This window comes from Metopolophium dirhodum, chromosome 1, assembly GCF_019925205.1.
Source record: "Metopolophium dirhodum isolate CAU chromosome 1, ASM1992520v1, whole genome shotgun sequence".
Taxonomy (NCBI): domain Eukaryota; kingdom Metazoa; phylum Arthropoda; class Insecta; order Hemiptera; family Aphididae; genus Metopolophium; species Metopolophium dirhodum.
In genome coordinates, this window is record NC_083560.1 from 126,340,128 (window position 1) to 126,365,817 (window position 25,690).

The 25,690-nt window shown below is 28.0% G+C and overlaps 3 protein-coding genes across 3 annotated transcripts; 1 reads left to right on the top strand and 2 right to left on the bottom strand.

The window, feature by feature from the left end:
* Positions 1 to 4,110: 4,110 nt before the first annotated feature.
* On the top strand, positions 4,111 to 8,091 carry LOC132937468 (protein TAPT1 homolog). Its single transcript, XM_061004298.1, has 10 exons — positions 4,111 to 4,153; positions 4,562 to 4,713; positions 4,826 to 4,920; positions 4,984 to 5,155; positions 5,225 to 5,360; positions 6,837 to 6,934; positions 7,006 to 7,156; positions 7,432 to 7,601; positions 7,674 to 7,898; positions 7,958 to 8,091. Exons 1-10 carry the CDS (start codon positions 4,111 to 4,113, stop codon positions 8,075 to 8,077), a joined length of 1,362 nt encoding a protein of 453 aa, XP_060860281.1. The 3' UTR covers positions 8,078 to 8,091.
* A 5,121-nt stretch (positions 8,092 to 13,212) lies between these two features.
* Positions 13,213 to 15,237, bottom strand: LOC132935599 (E3 ubiquitin-protein ligase RING2-like). Its single transcript, XM_061002197.1, has 3 exons — positions 15,041 to 15,237; positions 14,377 to 14,981; positions 13,213 to 13,418 (listed from the first exon to the last, which is right to left on the bottom strand). The coding sequence occupies exons 1-3, from the start codon at positions 15,235 to 15,237 to the stop codon at positions 13,213 to 13,215; spliced, it is 1,008 nt and encodes a 335-aa protein (XP_060858180.1).
* Positions 15,238 to 19,425: 4,188 nt separating this feature from the next.
* On the bottom strand, positions 19,426 to 21,677 carry LOC132935600 (uncharacterized). Its single transcript, XM_061002198.1, has 3 exons — positions 21,498 to 21,677; positions 21,006 to 21,210; positions 19,426 to 19,759 (listed from the first exon to the last, which is right to left on the bottom strand). The coding sequence occupies exons 1-3, from the start codon at positions 21,613 to 21,615 to the stop codon at positions 19,480 to 19,482; spliced, it is 603 nt and encodes a 200-aa protein (XP_060858181.1). The 5' UTR covers positions 21,616 to 21,677; the 3' UTR covers positions 19,426 to 19,479.
* Between the last annotated feature and the right edge of the window lie 4,013 nt (positions 21,678 to 25,690).

Consider the following 25,690-nt stretch of genomic DNA (forward strand, 5'->3'; position numbering starts at 1 on the left):
TTAAAATCTAATCATTTTAGAGTTAATCGAGTTATTCTAGCCGATGGTATTTTTAAATTTTCATAGTACCTACTGTAAACTGATATTATCACAAAATACGGTGAAGTGTCTTCCCATAAGTATTCTCGAAAATAAGTAATGCCGAAGCATAAACCTAAAAGCTCTAGGGTTGTAGATGAATATGTTTTTTCGCTATTTAGTAATTTTCTTGATACGTATCCAATTGGATGTAAAATATTGTTGTCATCTAGTTGTTCAATATATGCCCCCAATCCTGTCAATGATGCATCAGTTGTTAAGAATACATCTTTATAGTCATCAAAATGTCTAAGTAGAGGTTAGAACGTTAAATGCTCTTTTAATGTATTAAAAGAGTCTTGGTAAATTTCTAGCCAATTAATTTTATTATCACCTTTGGTTAGTTCTGTAAGGGGCTGTGCTATTTTTGCAAAGTTTTTAATGTGCTTTCTATAATATGCCTAAAAATGATCTAATATCATTTTGTGTTTTAGGTTGTTTGAATTCAGTAATGGCTTTAATATTTGTATTTAATGGTTTAATGCCTTCCTGTGAAATAATGTGACCTAGTAATTCAATTTTTTTATTGAAAAAATGACACTTTGACGTTTTTAAAGAAAAGTTCATTAAACCAATTATTTTTAAAGCTTTATTTAAGTTAGTTAGTGCTTCATTAAAATTGTTGCCATACGATGTTAGATCATCTATATAAATGATTATGGATTTATATAATAATGCAGAAAATGCTTCATTTAATACCCTTTGAAATATAGCACTACTATTCTTAAACCCTTGAGGTAGCCTGGTAAATGTCATTAAGCCATGAACTGATGTAAATGCCAATTTATATTGGTCTGTTTCTTTTATTGGTAATTGAAAAAATCCGCTGTTCAAATCGAGCAAACTGAAGTATTTTGCACCCTCTAAAGCTCTTAATTAGTCATTTGTTCTAGGTAAGGGATATTGGTCTGTTTCAACTCTTTCATTTAATTCTTTATAGGATACAACTAATCTGTATGATCCTTTTTCTTTCTTTTTTACTAAGAATGCAGGTGCTGCGAATTTAGATATTATTGGACGAATGATGTTTGCTTTTTTTAACTTATCTAATTGTGTCTTAAGTTCATCTCTTTGTTGTGGAGATACTCTATGAGGAGCATGAAATTTTGGATCTTTATAATTTTGTTTCATTTTTATTTCACACGGTTTTATATTGGCTGGTTTTATATTGGAGGCGTCTGAAGTAAATAAATGTATACATTTTTTTAATAGTGTTATAACTTGTTTATATTGCAACGGATTTAATTAATGAGATATGTTAATTGGGGTGCCTTCATTGTCGTATAAAATTTCTCTGTCGTCGGAGTTGTTCAAAATTGTGTTTGGTTTTTTTGTGTAATTTTTTACTGGTTCAATGTTATCGTTATTAACTAGAGGTTTTTTGGTATTTATAAGCTCGTTTGGAAGTGTTTTATCAATATTTCTTTTAATGTTATTTATCAATTGTTGTAAAACCAGTTTTGCGTTCTTGTCGGTACTCTCTCAATCTCAACCACTCGTAAACCGAAACCTGCGTGAATAAATAACGTCGACCAAGCCGTGAATGTCAAACTTCACCAGTCAACCGTCAATTCGAAATTGCGTAAGTCCACCTTCATTAGTTGATCGTCAATTAAAAATCTGCGTAAGCCCGCCAGCAACCTAAAGAGGCCGTAGAGAGACCGCCTAGGTCGTCGAACGAGTTCGCAGAAGTCGTGCGTCGGATTAACTCTGCGCAAGTACGACAGCACCCTAAGGGGGTGCGTGATAAGGTCATCGAGATTGCAGCGAGGGCAGGCGCCGTCTCATCATCCGTAGTTTTAAGCAGATTAAGTTAATATTTTAAGAACGACCCACAATTTTTGTTAAGCCCCGTGGTCATTGCACCAGACCGGACCGGCCACAGGGCCCCCTGTTCCCATAACTAAACTCTAATATCGTGTTTCCCATTCCTATAAACCAGTTCCTCCAGGTCATCGTATGTCTGGTTGCCTATCCGTGGCACTTCAGGGGTAAAATTACCCATTCGTGCCATATCAGGTGTTATGGGTCCCATCTACAGCAATACAAGTGCGAAGTTGCCTATCTAACCTAAGTTCAGACGTTGGGGAAAATTTAAATTGTCATTGTCGAGCCAAGCTCGACTGGTCCTTCGGCACATTGTTTATACAAGCACCTTTTAATTCTGGGTAACTCATTAAATAATAAACCTACAAAGTTGGATGTGAGCTTGGATTATAGAACATTAATTATCAACTAACCCGTGTGTATCAAATGTGGATCTTCAAAAAAATAAATTTAGCACCTTTTGGTTCTGGGAATACGCTGTATGTACTAAATTGTATGGTTGTCATTATTATAATATTTATTTATATTGTTAAAATTGTTTTAGAATTGATTATAGTTGCTGTGACTATTCAATATTTGTACTTCAACCGATTATTATGGTTACATTTTAGGTATCTACTAGCTTATAAACTGAAATTACAATCAAATAAGTTGGTACAACTAAAATTGTTTAACTAATTAATATTAGTAGGTACCTACTCTCTACTGAACACATTGTTTAACACAACTAAATACATTTGTATGCTAATTAAAAATTATCCAACTATTTATTATACCCAATCAAATTTGTTTTCCATATACCTATCTGGTAAAAATTAAAAACCAGAGCAAAATAAGCGTTTTGACTACAGAGATCGTAATATTTTTAGAAAAAGATAGCATACCCTTTAAGTCATATAATATTCATGGGTTGGCACTATAATCTAAGACCGTGAGGCGAACTCTAAAAGTAAACATATAACAGGATCACAGGGTATGGTACCGGCACTTAGTCTATTTGATACCGAACTGTGTTCAGCTTTATTACTGGTACTAATGGAAGGACGTGTTTTTTTTAAAATGGTTTATTAGATTTGTAGAATTTCTAAAAATGTTGACTAATAATGCCAGACATAGTTTAATTTGGATAAGGTTTAATTTGGTTGATAACTACCCTGTTTTAGAAAAAATGTTCACATATAACTTTTGGACATGTATAAAGCATTAACTTTATATAACTCTTTACAATCGCGAAGATCCATAGTAGGTACACAAAATAATAATAAAATCAAAAATAATAAATTCATATAAGTTCATATGTGAATCCGAGTTCAGTTTAAAACTCTAGATAAATGGACATGGTAATGAGTAATGACACATCGCACATCAATCAACAATTATTGTAATTAATATGATTAATTAAAAATCTTTTTAACAGTTTATAGGTCTGCCTGTTCTGACTTCCCAGTATACAGAAATATCCTGATTTAAATTCAAAAGTACAAATTTAAGTTTTAATGCGTATTATACGTCAACAGCTTTACAGAATTAGGTACCTACATAAACCATCGGTCTTCCAAGCGTTCCTGGCGGACAATACACTGAACTAAATGTTGTCAAATTACGACTCACTTTTCGACGCCGAGTGACTACACTGTAATATCTCCACTGTGTGATGAACACGTCATAACAATATATAAAATAACGATGCGCAACCATACTATCAGCTATAGCCGTGCGTCCGACTACGACGGTGTTAATGGTGAAAACGCGCGGTCGTCACCTGTTTTCTGCAGTTACTGTCACTACTTATTATAATAGTAGTTGCTATAAGCTATAGATATTAGCATGACAAATTAAATAGGTATTACCGGTTTAGAAACAAATCGCGCACCCACCCTCCACCCAGCCTTGTACTATGACGTAGGCATTTCTCCGGTTCTCATTGGTCCACCGCCGCCGCCGAAGACTCCACCACTACTCCACTGCTCAGCCTGTTGGAGAAATGCTTACGTCACAGACATGCGTATCACGAGTTGCTGACATACCTATTTAATTTGTCATGGATATTAGATAGTAGCTACAAGTTACAACTTACTATGCTACTTCTGTTTGTATCCAGTAACTCCATATTTTTGTCAATAATTGTCTTCATCACTTGTTGCATGTTTGTCGCACGATCGCGTTGATCCGTAGAGACTGCGAGTTTTTATTATATTTCGCGAAATGGACAAAGTCGAAATTGCTACTAGGAACTCGGCCAGCTTAGGTACGTGTCACCTAATAATTTGATCGTAATTAAATTATTTTCTTTCCGTCTTTTTCTGGTGTAAATGTATCTTAAACTATTGTTCATAATAATCAGTCAAATTAACTGTTATTATCTATATCAATCATAATTTTTAACTTGGTTTCACAATACATTGTATAGAAATCCAAAATTAATGTTATAAATAATTATTTATTTGGTTAAAAATATATCCTAGATTTCAGATACCAGAACTATAATATGATAAATATAATATATTATTATAAATTGTTTACTGCCAGTAATCTGTAGATAATTGAATATATTTTATAATCCAACAATATTTAATAATGTTAAATAGGTACATTAATCTTGAAGAAGTAGACATTTTTACTCTTGACTAATCATTTTTTTAATTTTTTTTTTTAGGCTCTTTATGGGATTTTATTCTTTTAGAATTTAATCGTGGCTATTCTCTAGAAAATGACGGAAAAGAATTTTCAGACAAGAGAGAAAAAGTTTACAATTTTATGAAAATACCCTTAGAAGTTGAACGACTCATGTTGTATGGCATTTGTCAGGTGTGTAAGCCTCACTTAAATTTTACTATAGTTAAGAATAGTGTATAACATTGTATATAACTTATCTTACAAAGTACTCTATAGATTTAACTTTCATGTGTTGTAATTTTAGTGTGTAGATTCATTTCTATTTGTATACACATTCCTACCATTACGGGCATTAGTCGCATTAAAATCATTAATTTGTAGTTCATTATCAAAATTAAAGTGAGTATTTTAAAAACTGTTATAACTTATAATCAATTGAAATGTTATGTAAATTTCTTTTAGGGGCAATCATGAAAAAAAATACTTATCTGCTGCAGAAATTTGTGACTTGCTAAAGATGGCTGTACTTATAACATGTTTGATGATGTTATTACCGTGGGATACGTCAATGATATATCATGTAATTAAACGCCAGTCGGTTATTAAGTTATATATATTTTTTAACATGTTAGAGGTAACTATCAAATACTTACCTTTAAGTTTACTGCATTTTACTTATAAATATAATATTTTATAATTTAAGGTTGGAGACAGGTTATTTTCATCATTTGGCCAAGACATTTTAGACGCTTTGTTTTGGACCGCTACTGAACCTAAGACTAGTCAGCGTTCACATTTTGGCGTTTTAGCACATTTTATTATTGCTGTGTCTTATGTCTGTATGCTTTTGAAAAAATATGGTAATCGTTCAATATATGATCTACCAGACCGCATGATCTTGAAATGGTAACCTACTAGGTAATAACAAGGTTTTACCCATAACCAATAGGTTTTTTTTTCATAAGTACATTTTTGTATCACTGAAGTAACATAAATTAGTTTCATTCTTTTGTTGTTAAAGTTAATATTTTTATAAAAATTCTAAAACTGATTTATCAAATTTAATAATCGCATTTAATTCAACTACTAACATTTTGTTTATTTTATATATTGAACCAACAACTAGATACATACTGGTAATTGTCAACAATAAGTATAGTAATATTATTATCACAAACTATACAAAAATATGCTTTTTTTAAAATTATTATTAACCCATCAGTGGTTGCGATGTGAGTGCGGCGCTCACCTCGTTAGTATTTTGTGAGCCACTTATTTATGTATTACTTGATTCATCTGATACTCTTTATACCTTCAATCAAAACATGTTTAAATATACTTTTGCAAATATAATAATTTTATAGATAATTCTCGATTAGATATCAATATGCAATGTTGTTAATATCCATAAATTGAGCATTGCACTTACTCAATAGATCGACCTAATACTATTTCGTAAACTCAGACAGTTAGACCTATTTTTAAGGAGCACACAATATTCATATGTGTACTGTATAATAATCAGCAAAATATTCCAGACCACTAGGGCCAAGTTGAATGATATTGATTATATTATGTATAAAAAATTATAAATTAATTTTTAGTGGTGAACAATTTATAATTAAGAAAAATTGTAAGAACATTTTTTGTAAAAGATTAAAATATAAATAATTTGTTGTTGGTTTCAATATTTTATATTCGTTGTATAATAAATAATGATGAAAAAACAACGAGGTGAGCGCAGCGCTCACTCAATACCAATGGCGGGACTCTGCATAGCGATACCAACGACGAGTTAAATAAAACTTACAGCAGAAATGGCCATTGTGATTCTAGTTATACTACAGAGTATTTTATTAAATTTTAATATTTGTGTAGTAAGTTATTTGAATCATTAAATCATTTAAATTAAAATAGATAAATAAAAATAAATTTACATTAATTAAAGATACAATATGTGCATGAATTTTATATTTTACAATTTTTTTTGGAAATTAACTTCTATACTATTTTCATATTATAGACAGACATGGGATAAAATATAATGATCGTATATGTAGGTAATATCTAGTAATCATAATATAATACAATTATAAAAATAAACAAGCACACATAGCAGATATAACTATTATCATTATGTGTAGGTTTTGTCTTAGTACACCTTGGTATTACAGGTAGCCACATATTAAATCCGATTTTCACTTGGTAGGTCACATATTGAATGAATATCAAAAATACTTCAAGTATTTTAATACAATAATATACAATAAAAGTCCTTAAACCAATTTCAAATTCTCTTTGACATACAATATTAGTTTTACATAGCATACTTGTATTATGCCAAGCTACCACATTGAATATTGCCATTAATGCTAAGAAAGGGGCATTACTACCAATCATGATGTCCAATAACGTAATGTGTTTTTCATATTTTATTCTGAGTGCAATATTATAACTGAAAATAGTTTTTTTTATTGATTCTAGTTTATAGAACTTAATGGAAGCGTGTTTAAAAAGTTTAATAAAACAACTTTATTCCAATTATTGTGCAGTGATGTCCGTGAACGATTCCATCTGTTCATATTATTACTGATAGTTGTAGTTCAAACAATGAAAGAATACCAATGGACTAGTGGTTAGTATTTATTTCACTGTGGCTAGAACTAACTTTAATTTAAGAAAAAAAATTCAAAGAAAATGTCCAAGCCAATGTCTACAATTATCTTTCCATAAAATTTAAATTGGTTCTGTATGATAATCCAAATCAAGTATTATTATTATATATTGTTTTTATTTTAACTATTGTGTTTGTCTGTAAAATTAATTTAGATTTTATTGTTTCTTTGATCATGTATCTGTCTATTTTATGTTGATTTTTTTTAAATGTTTTATTTTTTTGTATGGTTTCAGAATCATTTTGGAAGTTAATGCTTGATTGCGTGTATGTTATGATATTGGAAATTATAATTGATTGGACCAAACATGCATTCATCACTAGGTTCAATGAAATCAACTTGTCAGTGTACAGTGACTATTTATTGAGCTTTGCTTATGACACTGCACAGTCTTATAATAAAAAGGTAAACATTTGGGATTATTTATAGTGTGCAGAGTTGTTGAATTTATTTTAAAATAACCATTTTGTTTTATAGGCATTCACTGATCACTCTGATTCGGTAGCAAGACGAATGGGATTTATCCCGATTCCCCTTGGAGTAGTTATAATTAAGGTTTTAACTAGATGTGTGTCTATTGATGGGCAACTAGTTTCCATAGTTCTACTATTGTCTATATTAACATGTGTAACCATATTGAAAATTGTCAATCTTGTCTATATAATAGGAAGAGCTTGCAAGATGATAAACCATGACAAAACGGTATGTGGAAATAAAAATAAATCTCAATTATTTATTTATTTTTATATTATAATGAATAGATTGATTTACGAGAGGCATGCCTTAATACACAAATATTAGAAAACATGGAATCAGATTTGGCGCATAATGACTCTGATTTAAACTTATCCATAGCTCTCGATGCTGGTACACAATACTAATTCAGGTTGAACAATCATTGGAATATATAAATAACAATTTTTATTTTGATAGGTACTATAGTTCTATGTTATTTAATAAGACTACAAAATGCAATGTTATTATTTTTAAATTAATATTAGCTTAATAGGCGATAAAAACAAATCCTGCAATTTGTATATTATTTTCATTGAGATAAATAAGAATACTGAAGTACATACAAGGCATCAAAAATGGTCAGCCGGTTAAAATATTCTTGTCATACAGTGGTGAGGATAGCATCAAATATCAACCGTTGATTGTCATGACTTGAACTGTTTTTTTAAATTGCTGATATGAAGGTACGTGTTTCAGTATTCTTATCCATCTCGATGATTATATTATAACAATGTCATGGCATGATATCCATGCAAATAACTATGTTTCCATGTATGTTTGTAAGGCTGGAGTTTCCATAATGTTATATTCAGTGGTGTCATGAACATTTTATCCATAAGGGAAAATATTAAAGCTACCCACACATACAATTAAATCTGCCTATATATATTTTTTTTTATTTAAAAAAAAATATTGATATTTTTTTTACAAAAGTGACTTATAACATCCAATAATAAATACCCTACACATAAAATATAATATTATCATCCCAGTTTAAGTTCCCCTATTACATACAACAATACAGCGTTTTGATGCTTTGTTACCTATGTGCCGACTCCTTGAGTAAATCAATAAAATATACCTATTGTATAATGCTAAACCAACATGTTCCTTATTTAACAATGAACACAAATATCAACAAATATTTTTACATCCTAACAAAATTCTCACCCACCTTAAATGGTTTGGGACAATTTCCCTGAAAAAATATGATTGTGACACCACTGGTTATATTATACCTATTATGTAAGGGACAAGAGTAATACACTTTGAGTGTTATATTTTTATCTTATCGTTTTACTATATTATATATTATATTATTGTTAATTTTTTTCTGTTAAAAATTTAATTAACATGTTAATAATTGGTAATTACATTACAGTTATTTACAGATTTGTAATTTAAAAAAATAAAACCAACTATTAAAATAATTACTATTATTCTTATTTTATTTTTTTTTTTATGTACATTATAGAAAAACAGTTAATCTATATGGATATATAATATTATAATTAAATCATTAACAACATATTAAACTATAATAGAAATATATAGTATATTTTTTACAGTAGAATTTAAGAAATATGTCAAGGTATAACGTAAACATATCTTTTTAAATTATAAACGCATTCAGACAAGTCCTGGTTTATCATTATTGGCCTACTGCTACTATTATACAGATTATGTCTAAAATACTTCAACTATATATAAATAGCAAGTCGTTTTCAATTTAAAATTCAGGGTTATTACAAATTTCAGTTAACTTTAACAGTACCAATTAGGTTCAGGTCTTAGATTTTTTTCTGAGGGCTGAGGGGGTCTCACGATTTTAAGATGTTGAAAATATAGAAACCAGTTAAAAGTTAAAACTGGCTATTAACTTTTATTTTAATATACATATCTTTTTTCAAATAAAAATTGTTTAACACTATTTGCCAGTTTAATATACTGAAACTCTAAATTCTATATTAGAATGAGCGTCAATCAAACTGAATCAAATTTCCTTCTGTGATTGTAGTTTTTTAGGTTTTGGTATAGTACTATTTTCTCCTTACCTCTCTATTTCGGTGGAAGATTCTACATTTTGTCTAATTAAATATATGACAGTATTTATATACAAAGTGTAACAGGAAGACCTGACAAATTAAATAACTGGTTTTAACTAATAGTTTTGTTTTATATATAATTTATTGACTCTTGCTCTAATAATATAACAATTTATTTTTATTTTTAATATTGAAAATAAGAAATTTTAAATTAGAACAACATTTTGATACAAAAAATTCAAAATAAACAATTGATAAAGTATAAAAACGCTAGTATTTGTAATACACCTGCTTGAGTATTGTTTAGTATATTATCGTCATTAGATTTAACGAATACATGATCAATACATGAGTGAGTGTGGGTAGTAGGGAGTCTCATATATTTATAAAAGAGTGAAAACTATTTGACAATAACAAATCAAGATATTCATTATCCATATTGTCGGTGCCAATTATATTAGTGTTTGTATCTCCAATAATAAGTGTACGGTCGTTCAAAGATTTATCAGCTTTTATAATGTTAGATAGACAGGTCAGAAATTCATTAATTATTGATTACATAAAAATATTATAATCGCGCACAATTAGTGACAACATATTATATCAAGGAGGCAATCCATTTGCTATAAGTGCAACTCAGCCACCTTGGTAGACAATGTGGGAAAATTAGATTTGATGCATTCTTGTCTGGATAACTTATGGCCACCAACAATAAATAAATACTAATTAGTAATTTCTACTAATTATTTCTCCTATAATCAATAGCAACCATTTATAAACAACAATTTCCATCGTAAATCTCAAAATCCCTGTTTGAGCACTTCCCCGAGTTGGGCTTAATGGGTCCAATTGTAAATTTAAACCATTCAAGGACTCACCCAAGCACACACAACAAATTTCATTCAAATCGGTCCAGCCGTTTAGGAGGAGTTTAGTAACATATACACGTACAGTAGAATTATATGTATTAAGATAAATGAATTTTTGCCTGTCTGTCCTTTATGCATTCCTAAACGGCTGGACCGATTTAGATTAAATTTCTGAGCAGAAGATAGGCTAATTCATAAAGGGAGAGGACCAACCCCGGGAAGTGCTCAAACGGGGATTTTGAGATATCCGATGGAAATTTTTGTTTATAAATAGTTGCCACGGGTTTTAAAACTATTAAAATAATAATTATTGATTGCTATTGGTTTAAAATGGTTGCTATAAGGTTGTAACAATATGACTTAAAATATTTTAACTGTTATATTATAAAATAAAACATATTATTCATATAGTTTTGGCATTTTTAATGGGCATCGAGGTGTACGGAATAAGCTAGTATAACATATTTTTAAAAAAAATTTGAAATTTTAAGTTATGAATGTCTTAAGGGGAAGATCCTTTAGGTTTTAGTAAACTATTATTTTCTCCACCTTACATTTTGCTGTATACATCTGACATAATGTACACTTAAAAAAACAATGTAAACCGATGGTCAGAATGTATACGGCAAATCATATTTACAAGTCTTAAGCCAGACATAAGGCAAGTAAAACCTTTTTACATATTATGAATAGATACGCGTGCGGTCTGGTAAGTTAAAATGTAAGATTGAGGAAATAGTACTACCTATACCAAAACTTAAAGAACCACTGCCACGGAATAATATCCTATGGCCATAGTTTGTTTCATGGGCTTGGTATGTACAACTTAATAAATTAAAGGGAACTACAGTCAGTTTCAAAAGCTATTATAATTTACAAGAAAAATAACCAAATGTGTTATTAAATAATTAATGTCATTAGCGCAAATATATTTTAGTAGTTAAGTAAATATTGATGATTGTATTATATATATTTTATATTAATGAACACAGCAATAATTAAATGCATATACTTGATAATGTATTTTGTACCTTTTGAAATGTAATCAACCAAATCCTCTGAATCATTTGATTCAGTTTGATTAACATGCCCATTTTAATATTGAATGTAGACTTTTACTATAGTTTTATAATATTACACATTAATTTCACAATAGGTTTAACAAATTAAAATCCTATATCCTGAAACTGTACATTTTATCTGATTATTGTTAAACATAATAAAGAATAATATAGAATAGTATTCTTTATTATAGATGACAATAAGTCATTGTAATTTTTGAAAAGATTAATTATGACAGGCTATTCCTAATACTAGTATACCTATTTTATTATATTTTTTAATGCTAGGAGTTAAAAGTTCATATTTTAAATTTAATGATTGCATGGTAATGGCTACTACTATACAGTATACATATAATATTGTTGGTGCTAATGGATTAGGTCCACTACCCACCCTATCGTAACTCTCCATAAAATACAGACTTAGGATTCAATAGATATATTTAAGAAATGTATATGTTAATTACATACAATTGAATACATTAATGCTAAATTTTTTTTGTTATTGGACATTAAATGTTGAATGCTTCAACAATTTGTTCACTAAATATATAGCTTATTGATTTAATCAAATAAATGGTGTATACATAACATATTTTTTTGTAAATCAGTTCACTAATTAAAATGTAATATTTTTAAGTGTTAATATTTAATAAAAAAAATTACCAAGGTATACAAACAATAAAAAAATAAATCAAAGTATATTTATTTATGATACAAAAAATAGAAACACATTTTTTGAATTACTAAATTAATGATTTGTTAATAATGTTTATATTTATACCAAAAACTACATGACTAAACTATATTGAACTTATTGAAAAGAGTGATGTAATTACCAAGTAAATTGCATTATGTAAGGTATTATTAATTGTTAATATTTAATTGATATTTCTTAAAAATAAAAAATAAAAAAATATTTTATGTACTTAAAACTAGTTATAAGAAACTAAAATGCATTTTAAAGTTACATCAACTATTAGTTTACTAAACCTATAGCTTATTAATTTAATCAAATATAACATATATATTGTATTTGTGTAAATCAGTACAATTTAAAAAAATAGCAATTGGTTCATTTCAAATCAATAAGTATAAAATATTACTACCTATAAAGTTATATAATATTGTCGATTACTGTACTTATTTTTTTAATAATTAATTGAACTCATAATATTATACTTTACTTTTCTTAATTAATTGTTAAACCTTAATACAAAAAATCTAGTGAGTAATAATCATATAAATATTCACTGTAAATTAAAAATATATACTAATGGTTGATAAAAAAAAAAATCCTTAGGTATACAAACAATAAAATGGAATCAAAGCTTACATTTATGTTATAAAAAAGTAGTAATATTTTTCTTTAAAATTATTAATTAATTGTTTTTAAATAAAAATGTTTTATTTACTTAAAACCATGGCTAAATATATGTTTATATTTATTTTTTAATAATTTTATAAATCTCCATGCTTAAAACTAGTTATAAGAAACTAAAGAAACCAATAATAAATAAATAATTTATGCAAAAGAGTAAAACATTTCCAGCGGGTTGTTTACTTTCCAAAACTTATCCTGTACATTTCGAAGTGTTTGATTGCCTTTGAGAGGAACAAGTTGATCTGCAGTGGGTGCAACATAAATCATAAAACTGAGAGCTCGTTCCGGAAGATCTGAGCCAAAGTCTATTGCCAATCTCATAGCTAAGTACTTATTCAAATGATCAACTAGAAAAAAATCATGTATATGTAATGATCGTTTTGAAAAATTGACTTGGGCTACTTTATTACACTTACAATTTTTGGTTATATAATCCAAGATTTGATTGTGTCCATTTAAAATAGTCATGGGCATAATCGAATGATTTTAATAATTAAATGATTAGTAATCAAGACATTATCATAATTGAGATGTTACTCGAAATAATTGCTAAACATTTTCAATGAAATAATAATAATCAACATACGCCATAGTCGAGAGATCACTCGATAGTGATGCGAATAAATTATCAAATTAGTTATCAAGACAATCGGTTGAAACAAGTTTTTTAAATTAATTTAATTATAATGTTATTAATAAATAAAATTATTTAATTTACTAATTCAATTATGATAGTTAAAATTAAAAATAGTATTTCCTCATTCCATGAACATTATTCAAATATTTTTTCATTTGATCATATTCTGAGATCAGGAATTGGTTATTTTTAAATTAAACAAGATATCACTCGGAATAATCACTTGATTATTATTTTAATTATCAAAATCTCTAGATTATGCCCATCACTAATTTAAAGTTCAAACCAAAAAGCATTTATGTAGTTATGAATAATATACAGTTATGCTATTAAAATGCTATTTATATTATTTTATTTATTGGGCTTGTCCTGTACCATAGGTACATAAAAAAAGAGTTAATTGGTGAACAATGATAAGTAGATTTACACTTTAAACTATATATTATGTAGCACTTGATTATACTTAAGACTCTAAAATGATATTCTTCTTATTATAATTATTTAGTTATTCATTGCAAAAATATTTCTCAATAATTGGGTTATACTTAAAAAAAAAAAGTATGAAAAACATCTGAACAAAAACAAAATAATTTTATATAGAATTTTAAAGGTCATTTCATTCTGTACTATTTATTTGTGATAATAGTATATTAATTCAAAAGGCTTACCAGTTGCGTTAGCTGTTGTTTTTATATAACGTACAGAATTTTCTTTCAAAACTCCGACAAATGGATTATCACCGACCATTACTGCAGGATGAGGTTTTAATACTAGTTCTATTTCATCTACTGGCACACTTTTTGATGTGCTATCACATTCTGTTGTATCCAAGGTGTCAACAGTTAAAGCGGATCCTTCTTTTTCTGAGATCATAACAGACTTCATCTTTTTTGCCACTTTTGTTTGTACCATTGTTCTCATTACATTATCTTGACTTGAACTATTTGAAGGTTTTGAAGCAGTTGATGAGTTACTTTCATTTAGCTCTTCACTTTTGTTCTTTTTGGTTCGTTGTTGTCGATTTTGATTTTGTAATCTAATACCTTCGTTCATTGACTGAACTAAATTGGCCTGATTGTGACTCTTATTTAAGTTTTCCAATACTCTAGTTTGGTGTGCTTCGTATTCATCAAGATTAGGATATATCTTAGATATAATAAGATCAAAATTTGGATCAGCACGTAGGGATCGTTTGGATACTAGTTTCTTACGACAAGTAGGACATTCTTTATTACCTGAACGAAGAGCAGTCACAATGCAGTTTGAGCAGAATCTAAAAAAATTTATTATTTTGTTAATTAAAATATAATAATATGTATTATAATTTATTACCTATGGAGACATTCTTTAGTAGTCATTGTTTTTTTCAAAACATCCAAACATATTGGACACATTAGTTCATTATGTATACTTCGTGGTGATACTGCAATTTCGGTGTTGTCTGTAATAGGTTCCTGAGGAGATCTATGCAATTCATACAGTGAAAGTTTCCACATTTTGGAAAGATCATTTGGATCTGCTGAAGCCATGTCAAAAAGTTTTTTTTTTACAACCAAGCAAATACAAATAATTGATGTAATATGAGTATTGCTATATTACAACACGTTTATAATATTTAATATAAATGTATTGGTTAATTTAACTAAATAAATAAATATTATAACTTCAAGTACAATATTATAATGACCAAAAGAATAAAATAATTGATCATGATATATGCTCTATGGCAGTTGCATAGGCAAATGATGTTAGTTAGGTTAGTTTTGGATACTGTTTACAACCCTGCACTTACCACCACAAACCACCACAAACCACCCCATGATCAAATAGTGGTATGGATTAATAAAGTGATAGTGTTTTATCAATGAGCACCACTGTTTTGCCGAACAGGTTCACGTACATTCGACGCCATCTGTGTATCAAGATATTCGTCAGCGCAAACCGTTGTAGATTTCCCCTTAAAAATAAAACTGCGTGGTTTTAAGAAATTCGCTGTTCTAAACCGATTTAAAACTGTGGCACTCTGGTTTACATTATTTCGACCATGATAACGAGGTGGTCGATAAATAACGATCACGATTCGTCACTACCACAAATTTGATATTTCCCCTTATTTAATTTGTTTATCAACATTATCAGTTATTGCACTCAGTTATTAATATTTGACTCATTTTGGGCTATTTAAAGACATATGAAAATATCTATTTAAAAATTTTTTTTGAAATTACTGTTACTTTTACACACTTAAAAAACATAAACACAAGAATTCTCATAGGTTTTTGTTAGTTAAAATTAGCCTGAACTTAGAATTTTGGTAAAATCTGTTAGAAATTCATAAACTATTTTGTTTTTATATCTAAAATTTGAAATATTAATACAAGGCTCCTCATACATTCACCCGGTCTAGGGGGGCTTAGTCCCTCCTAGTTTTATTTAAGCCCCCCTTAGTTTCTAAATATATTCATTCTTAAATCCACCTAATAAAAAAATTATGTGGATCTATATTGATTTTATAAATTTAGCCCCCTCCCCCAAATCAACTGTCCAAATTGCGCCTAGGCCGTAGGTACATAAAATTTTCACTGAATGCTTATATTAGCATTTTCTATACACCATAACATTTTCCAAATATTTTGATTTGTTTTGAACTACTTAGGAACATTTTCAGTTTCCAGTTTTATTAGTTTTCTTTTCTATGGATGTCAATAAAACTTTATTTGTTGGGTAAAAAAGTTTGAAAATTGAGTACAAGGCTCCTACTATATTGTTACAATGACATTTGAAAAATATTAAAAACCCTTAGTCACAGTTTTTTTTAATAAGCATTTAAAGTTCAAATCTTGACAAAATACGGAAAATCACGAAAATTAGCAAATTTATATTGAGTTGAGAATTCACAAAAATTTTTCTTTTTAAATCTAATGTTTGAAAATGTAATACAAGATTATTCATAAGTTTATTAAAAAAAAAAAATATCTACAAACAAATCAAATTAAATTTAAAGAGCGTTTTAAGTTCATATTTTTGCAATATTGGATATTGTAATATTTAATATTTCTCATGTAGTGGTTTTTTATTTTATTGTTATTCAAAAACATTTAATTGTAAATATATGAAAAATTCACTGAACGTTAGTTTATATTTTCATTTTCCATACACCATAAAATTTTGAAAATATTTTGTCTCTTTTTGAGCTGTTTACGGACAAATATACTTAGTAATATCATAGGCTGACTGACCGTTTTCGCTCAGAATCGTTTTTCTTATACAATAATATTATATAATTTAATTAAAATTTAACACTATCCATTACAGTGACCCACTTGTAACCTACTGTACATCAGAGTGACATCCACTTACCCACCTTTTTTTTATTATGTTCATGTATTAAATAATTTGAAAAAAAGTGAAGCACAGGCTAACATTTTTAGAGATCAATGAGATCATAGAAGGTAGACTTGAATAGATTCCATTACACGACGTAGGTATCCATTTGTGAAAATAACAATGTGTTAAAACTGCGCCTTTTCACTACTTGTTCCGATCGAGAATTGTTACAGTTCGCAACGTGAACTATATTTTATATTGTTTTTGTTAATGATTGATATTTATTGTATTCGTTTTGTAAATTATGCTGTACACGACTTCTGAGATTTTAAATTCTGAGCGGAGCGATGACATATAATTTTACAATGATGTGTGTTTTTTTCCTATTTTTTTTTTGTGTCTGTCACGGTTTGGGGCAGTAAAACTGCTTTGATTTTCTGTCGATCTCGTTTGATGGGAAAGTGAATCTAGTTGCACCAATCAGGAGGTCAAAATTTAAAATTCCTAATAATTTTCAAAAGCACCGTGAAAAGCTTGAAAATTTAATAGAAGTCTCCATATATATTGTTACAATGACATTTGAAAAATATTAAAAATCCTTAGTCACAGTTTTTTTTTTATAAGCATTTAAAGTTCAAAAATTGACAAAATATGGGTAAATCACGAAATTTACCAAATTATTTTGAGTTGAGAATTCATAAAAATTTTTCTTTTTAAATCTAAGATTTTAAAATGTAATACAAGATTCCTTATAAGAAAGTCAAATTCAATTATTTCGAGCGTTTGAAATTCATATTTTCACAATATTGGACATTCACTTGATTTCTCATGTACCGGTTTTTTATTTTATTATTTTATTGTTATTCAAAAACGAATAACTGTAGATACATGAAAATTGTACTGAATGTTTATATTTTCATTTGCTATACACCATAAAATTTTAAAAATATTTTAACTTTTTTTGAGCTGCTTATGGACATTATCAGTTTTCAATTTTTTTTGTTTTTTTTTCCTATAAATATCAATAACATTTTATTTATTGGGTAAAAAAGCGTGAAAATTTAATGCCAGGCTCTTGATATATTTTTACAATAGCAGTTGAAAAATATTAAAAATACATATGCACAATTTTTTTTTAAGGATTTCAAGTTCAAATTTTTACAAAATGTATCAAATTTTAAATTTAATAATTATTTTGTAGTTAAAAATTTATATAATGTTCAAATTTTATAGCTAAGGATTGAAAATGTGACCAACTTATAACCTACTGTACAGCAGAGTGACATCCACTTACCAACATTTTTTTATTTGATTTATTCATTTGAAAGAATATAAATATATGGTTACTGTTGATTATAAATAAGCCACTATATTATTAATTATATAATTTCCAATACTTATAAAATTAACAAAAGTCGTTAATACGAATTAAATATTTGTCTATCGTAAAACGCCAATTAATAGTTAACGTACCTAGTTATTATTAAAAATTGATAAAATATTTAAAAATGAAAAATAAATAACAGGTAAATATTTATTAATCATAAAAATTTTTTTTTAAGTTTTATTGTACTCAATATATATGTATGTTGTGTAATATGCACGAACAGAGGTATTTACTATATTTTTTTTTTTATAGAATTTGGAAAATTTATTAGATATTGAAAAAAAATAGTAATAATAATAATGTCTATCTATATCAGTGAAACCACTGAACATCGTTGGTCGCTGAATTTTTGTCCGTTATTTAGAGGTGTCCGTTATTCAGAGGGGGGTACATTTTTGAAATTTATAAAGGATAATGTGTAAAATGAAAATATTTGCGCTATGATAAATTAAATTACATGTAATGTTGTTACAAAAATTGAAAAATATAATATAAAATATAAATTTAATTTGGTATTGTATGAAGAAAGACTCTAAATAAATAAATAGTGTCCGCTTTTCGGAGGTTTACCCATTAAAAAGTAGGTAGTGAAAATGTCCCCCCCAAAAAAAACACTCGCTATTGGGAGGTGTCCATCAAGAGAGGTTCCACTGTATAGATATTATCACCATAAAATGAATTACCAGAAATTTAATTTTTTATGGTAGGTATACCAGTAAGATTATAAAAATATTACATCTTAACCAAATAATTTATTTAATAATAATTGTTCATATACAAGTTACCAATGTTGATATTATTACCATAAAACTGTTTTAAGCTGCAGTGGCGTACGTAGGATTTTAATTATAATTATGAAATTTTATATTTTATAATGTATTATAAGAGGATTTACTACTTAGCTTTTGTATAATAAAAAAATGTATAAAAAAATGTGTTATTTTATTTATATAAGGAATAGGTAATAATAAAAATACCCAATTTATTTATAATAATCTTATATTTGTATTATTAATTTCAAGAATAATTCATTTCCCCACTTTGATCAAAATCTTGGTTAATAAATCAAAGCGTACGGCGAATAAAGAGTAGTCAAGAACGTCAAAATAAGATTTTTACCAATGGGCTCAACCTTTGGTGGTCGACTACTGACAGGCGTCTGGCGTACCACCACGTTAGTGTTTTTATTGGAAGATGTCTCTGGTATTGAGGACGATCGGGGATTTCTGTTTCTTATCATAGATCTTAGCGGAGAATTGGGTCTGGCGAGGAGTGACATGACCACGATAGGTCCATCATCTGAACCTTTAGTCTTAACTACAGCTTGTCGTCGTTCCCTTTTCATGTAAAAAAAAATATTTGTATTAATGGAAACAGAAAAGCAATCAATGTTTTTTTCAGTGGTCACCACTTTAAATAAAATATTCTGCTGCTGTGCGCTACCGATATCCCTAAATATAAATTCCGCAACAACCATCGCTACTCTTATGCAAATGTACGGCAATCTATACAAAAGACGCAATTTTTTTTCAAATTAACCGATTTGAACTGTGTATCTCAATGTTAATATTATAAGTAAATTATTTTTGTGTGGATGAATAGTTTTAAAATTACGTACCTACTCGTCTATTTTAATGTATATGCTATATTTTGGAGAAAATACAATACAATTAAGCTAAAATAAATAATATGTAATACTTAAGATTGTTGTAATAAATAAGAATACTACTTTTAATAAAGAAACTATTTATAATCAATGTCTAAGTATCAATACTCAGTAAGATGATTGTCGTTGGTTATTTACACATTTTCAAGAACAGAAAAATTAAAATCCGAATAAAAATAATATTCATAAGTATTTTTTAATTTAGAATGAATATTATTTATTTTACATAGATTAACATGAAAATACTACATTAAATAGAAAATGTAAATATTTATATGAAGTAGCGTACGAACTATACGAAGTGGCTAATAGTATCTATGCACTATTTACAATGGAAAATTCTAATGCTACTGTTTTTAATGTTGCTTCTGAGATTACACAAAAATTAATATTATTTAATTTATTTTAAATGTTAATTTATTATTACAGGTACTGCTGCTATAATACCAACTGATAAAACTAGTTGTATTGACAAAGTAAAACAAATTAATCGATTAAAAAATTAACGTATTATTGACTTTCCTGTTACAATAAACCAAGCTTTTGACATTAACATTAACACACAATTTATTAAAACCCCCTGAAAATTGATTTAGGTACATATAATATTATGATTAATTCAATATTCATATAATGTATTACGATATAATGATTATCCTTATGATCATGTGATAACGTAAAGCACCCTGTAGTTAGTTATATAACCCCGTTCACACGATCAAACAATTTGTCCATACCATTTCTAGGTTCTAAAATATTTGAAGTTTGACGTACATCAAATATTTGACAAATTATTTGATCGTGTGAACGGGGCTTATGTATTCTTATTAATAATTGATAATATTATAGAGTAGATTAGGGGGATAAATGGCTATCGTCGGTCCCATAACAACACGTAAAAATTAGGATGCATTTACCTCAGTCTTCCATGCTTGCTGATGACGTACCCTGTGTTGGGAGAACTTGGGTCCTTTGGTCGCATCACGTCATAATAGTCATGGTTTATCGGATAAACAAGACTTCTATCGGTTGTAACACAGCCAAAAATGCCAATAATGCCATCACATCTTCTCATGTAAGGAGGATCCCGCTTCACGTAGGACGACGTATCGGAAACCCGAGCTGAAATTATGATGGTATGGATTATAAATAAATAACAAAAACAAATTAGACATTGTTAAATAAATACACGATCCTACAACCAAGATATATAAAGCAAAATAAATAAAAATATAAAATGAACAAAAAGTCCAAATCCAAAAAAATTTTTAATTTGCAATTATGTGTTTCATTAATGATATAAAAAAATACCCATAATAGTATTAATAAATTATTATCAATAAAGTGCTTACTAATAATGAAATAAAAATAATAATAATTAAGGAAGATAGATTTAATTATTAACTCACTGTTGGGTTGGTCCGTATCGTTACTCAAGACGTAGAGTGCATCCCCGCTTATTACAATGATTGCGGTGATCAAAATTATGATATTGGTTATAGACGCCATGATGTTGTAGGTACACATGCTAATGGTCAAGAGTCGTTCACTTTTCCTTTTAAGGCACCACGGCGGCGGCGGCGGCGGAAATGGACAGTTTTTTCATAGCTGAGAAGGGGTCTCTAGGTGCGCACCTACCGGCCAACCAATAAACCGCACACGAGCACATGATACTATCTTTTAATGCGATAACAATATTCTTGACTTATGACTGTTCAAGTCATAAACCTGGCAAAACCCTTCTCTTAGGTGATCATATACTAGTATACTACCTATGACTTTTTTTTATCTATAGCATTTAAGATTACGACAAAAACAATGAAATTTTAAATATGAAACTGTGATTATTTAATTAATACATACAATCAGGGCTTGCATTTGAAAAAAAATTCCGTTTTATGTTATTTACAATTAAAACGTTACACAATTTTTGCCTTTATCTTTATTCAGAATTAAAATGTTATCCAAGATTTTCGTTTATTGTTATTTAAAATAGTGTTAATACCTATTAAAATTAAAAATAATAACTAATGCAGGTAGTATTATTCCTGGATATATAATATAATCAATTCTTAGATTTTTTGCATGAAATAAATAGACTTTTTAAATAAATAGATTTTAAAATATTTCGTTCTGCGTTATTTTTTGGTCAATGATATTCTATAAATTACGTTTTGCGTTATTTTTCGTTTAATGATATTCTATAAATTACGTTTTGCGTTATGTTTTGTTTAATGATATATAAAATATTTTGTTAATCGTTATGTTTTGTTTTGTGGTATTTAATTATTTTTGATTATCACTTATAGGTAAATATTCCAATTACAAAATAATATAACAAAGAATTAACTAACAAAAGAAATGAATTCAGGTGATTTAATTTAACAATTAAGGGGAAAAGAAGAAGCAGAATAGGTAAGAATGTATAATTATGATGATCGAAAACTAAATCGATTTTGGTTTTTGGTGTAGGTAACTCTAAAACAAATAATCATAGGTACATGAATTTTTCACTGAACGTTCCTATTAGTATTTTTTTTACACCACAACATTTTCAAAATATTTCGACTTGTTTTGTGCTATTGACGGACATTTTCAGTTTCCAATTTCTTTAGTTTATTTTTCTATATATGTCAATAAAATTTGTTTCGTTTAAAAATGTAATACAAGGCTCCTGATATATTTTCACAATTATAGTTAAAAAAATATTAAAATTAACCTTGCAAAACATTTTTTTATAAGTATTTAAAGTTCAAATTTTGACAAAATGTAAGTATCAAATTTAAAATTTAAAAATTATTTTTTAGGTAAAAATGTATAAAATGTAGATTTAATAATGTTGATCACATTTAAAAAAATTAAATAAACCCACCTATTTTATTACTAATAAAAGCAATATTAAAAGCTGTGCGCTTGTGCATAAATGAGTAATTCGAACGACCAACCCATAATTATAGTGAAGGGTTAGGTTTTAACTCCGTCGTTTCGATGCGACAGTTCAACCTACCGATGACGACTTAATGTTAAGAGGATGTCAGCACACTATTGGTGTTCTCTCTCTGTCCCACGCGCAACATAGACAAAACGCATTTGCGCAGAATCGTTTTTTCTATTTTTTTAAGTAATCTTAGAGTAAAATCACTCATCACAAAAAAGATAGAGAATAATATTTTTGAGGGAATGTCATATCGATTTCTCTAAATATTGTTTCAAAACAATTTAAACACCATTTAAATTTAGAACATTTTTTTGTTTATTTTGAAACTCAAATACAAAGTCAAATAACAATAAAATATAAAATCGATATGACATTCCTTTAAAAATATTATTCTCTATCTTTTTTGTAATGGGTGATTTTATTCTAAGATTACTTGAAAACATAGAAAAAACGATTATGCGCAAATGCGTTTTGTCTATGTTGCGCGTGGGTCAAAAAGAGAAGACAAATAGTGCGCTGACATCCTCTTAAATGTTGTAATATAATAAGTATACCAATATCACTTATCAATGAGTAATATGTGTTTTAAGTAGGACATTTGTGTTTAGGATAGCGTTGTTAAAATATTGTGAAAAGACGAAAAGAAAAATTCCAATGCATATAGCAGAGGTTCCCAAACTTGTTTGGTTTGCGGCGCCCTATTTGAATCAAAGTTTTCTCAGGGCGTCCTTCCCCAAGTAATATTATGACTTATCAAAAAAAAATAGAAAAATAAAATAAAATCCTGTAAAGATTGTGATGGGTAATATGAAAAAAATTAATTAATATAAATTATACATAATTTATACATTTTTATCTACTTAATCGTAATTATGTCCGTCACTGCCATGGTTGAGTTTTCAAATTTATTTTTAGATCACATAAGATTCTTCAGTAGAGCGGTGCAGACTTTGGGAACTGTAGGCGTATAGTGGTGTGATATATCTAGGTACCTGACAGGTGGTACCACGAAAAAATAACCCCGGAAATTTAGACCCTGAAAAAAAGAACCCCAAAAATACAACCCCGTGAAAAAATAACCACGGAAAAAAAAAACCCCATATGAGATTTTGCAAATTAATCTAAATATTGGTATTATGCCATTGCGTAAAAAAATTACAAAATTGTCAAAAGTATGACATACCTATTACTTACGTAAAATTGTTATGTTCCCACAAATAACGTTAATTTTAGGTTCAATGATAATATTGTATACCTACGATAAAACGATTCAGAGCACGGTGCCAGTCTGTCCGTCATATCGATCAGATATAATATAATAAATAGGTAGTTACAGCGACAATGCGGGGTTATATATTAGAAAATCATTATAATGGATAAGAAACATACCAATAACTTTATCTTTAATATAATAATATTATAGAAGTGGTAATTTACGAACGTTACGTCGAGTTAATAAACAACATGTTTCAAGTTTAACCATTTGACGTTTTCCAACAATATTTCTTCCGGAAACATGGAATGTTCACCAAACAACTTTACAAAATAATCACCGTACCAATAATGTTTGCGAGTCATGGAACAATAGATTTAATCATTTAGTCAGAGGAAAACATCCAACGATTTGGACATTAATTAATAAAATAAAAAAGATGGGAAAGTGGATGTCGTTCTGCTGTACAGTATGTTACAAGTGGGTCACTGTAATGAATGGTGTTAAATTTGAGTTCAATGATATACTATCATTGTATAAGAAATACGATTCTGAGCGAAAACGGTCCGTCAGCCTGTGATAGGAGCCTATGAAATAAGTATATTTGATGATATTATTGTAAATAAAGTAATTTATATACCTATATACGTGGAGCCTTGTTTTAAATTTACAATCCTTAGCCATAAAAGTTAAACATTTATACATTTTTAACTACAAAATAATTAATAAATTATAAATTTGATAAATGTTGTCAAAATTTGAACTTTGAATGCTTACAAAAAAAAATTGTGCCTATGTATTTTTAATATTTTTGAACTTCAATTGTAACATTATATCAGGAGCCTTGCATTAAATTTTCACGCTTTTTTACACAACAAATAAAATTTTATTGATATTTATAAAAAAAATAACTAAAAAAATTGAAAACTGACTATGTCCGTAAACAGTTCAAAAAGAGTCAAATTATTTTCAAAATGTTATGGTGTATAGAAAATGCTAATATAAACATTCAGTGAAATTTTCAAGTATCTACAGTTATTCGTTTTTTAATTACAATAAAATAATAAAATTGTTACACGAGAAATCGAGTGAATATCAAATGTTGTAAAAATATGAATTTCAAACGCTCATAAAAATTTAATTTAAGTTTCTTATAGACATTTTTTTTTTGATAAAGGTAGAAAAATTTATGAGTTATCTTATATTACATTTTCAAATCTTAGATTTAAAAAGAAAAATTTTTATGAATTCTCAACTCAAAATAATTTGCTAATTTTCGTGATTTTTCCGTATTTTTCAAGATTTGAACTTTAAATGCTTATAAATAAAAACTGTGACTAAGGATTTTTAATTTTTTCATCTGCCTTTGAAACAATAACCTAGGAGCTTTCTATTAAATTTTCAAGCTTTTTTACTCAACAGATAAAATTTTATTGATATTTATAGAAAAA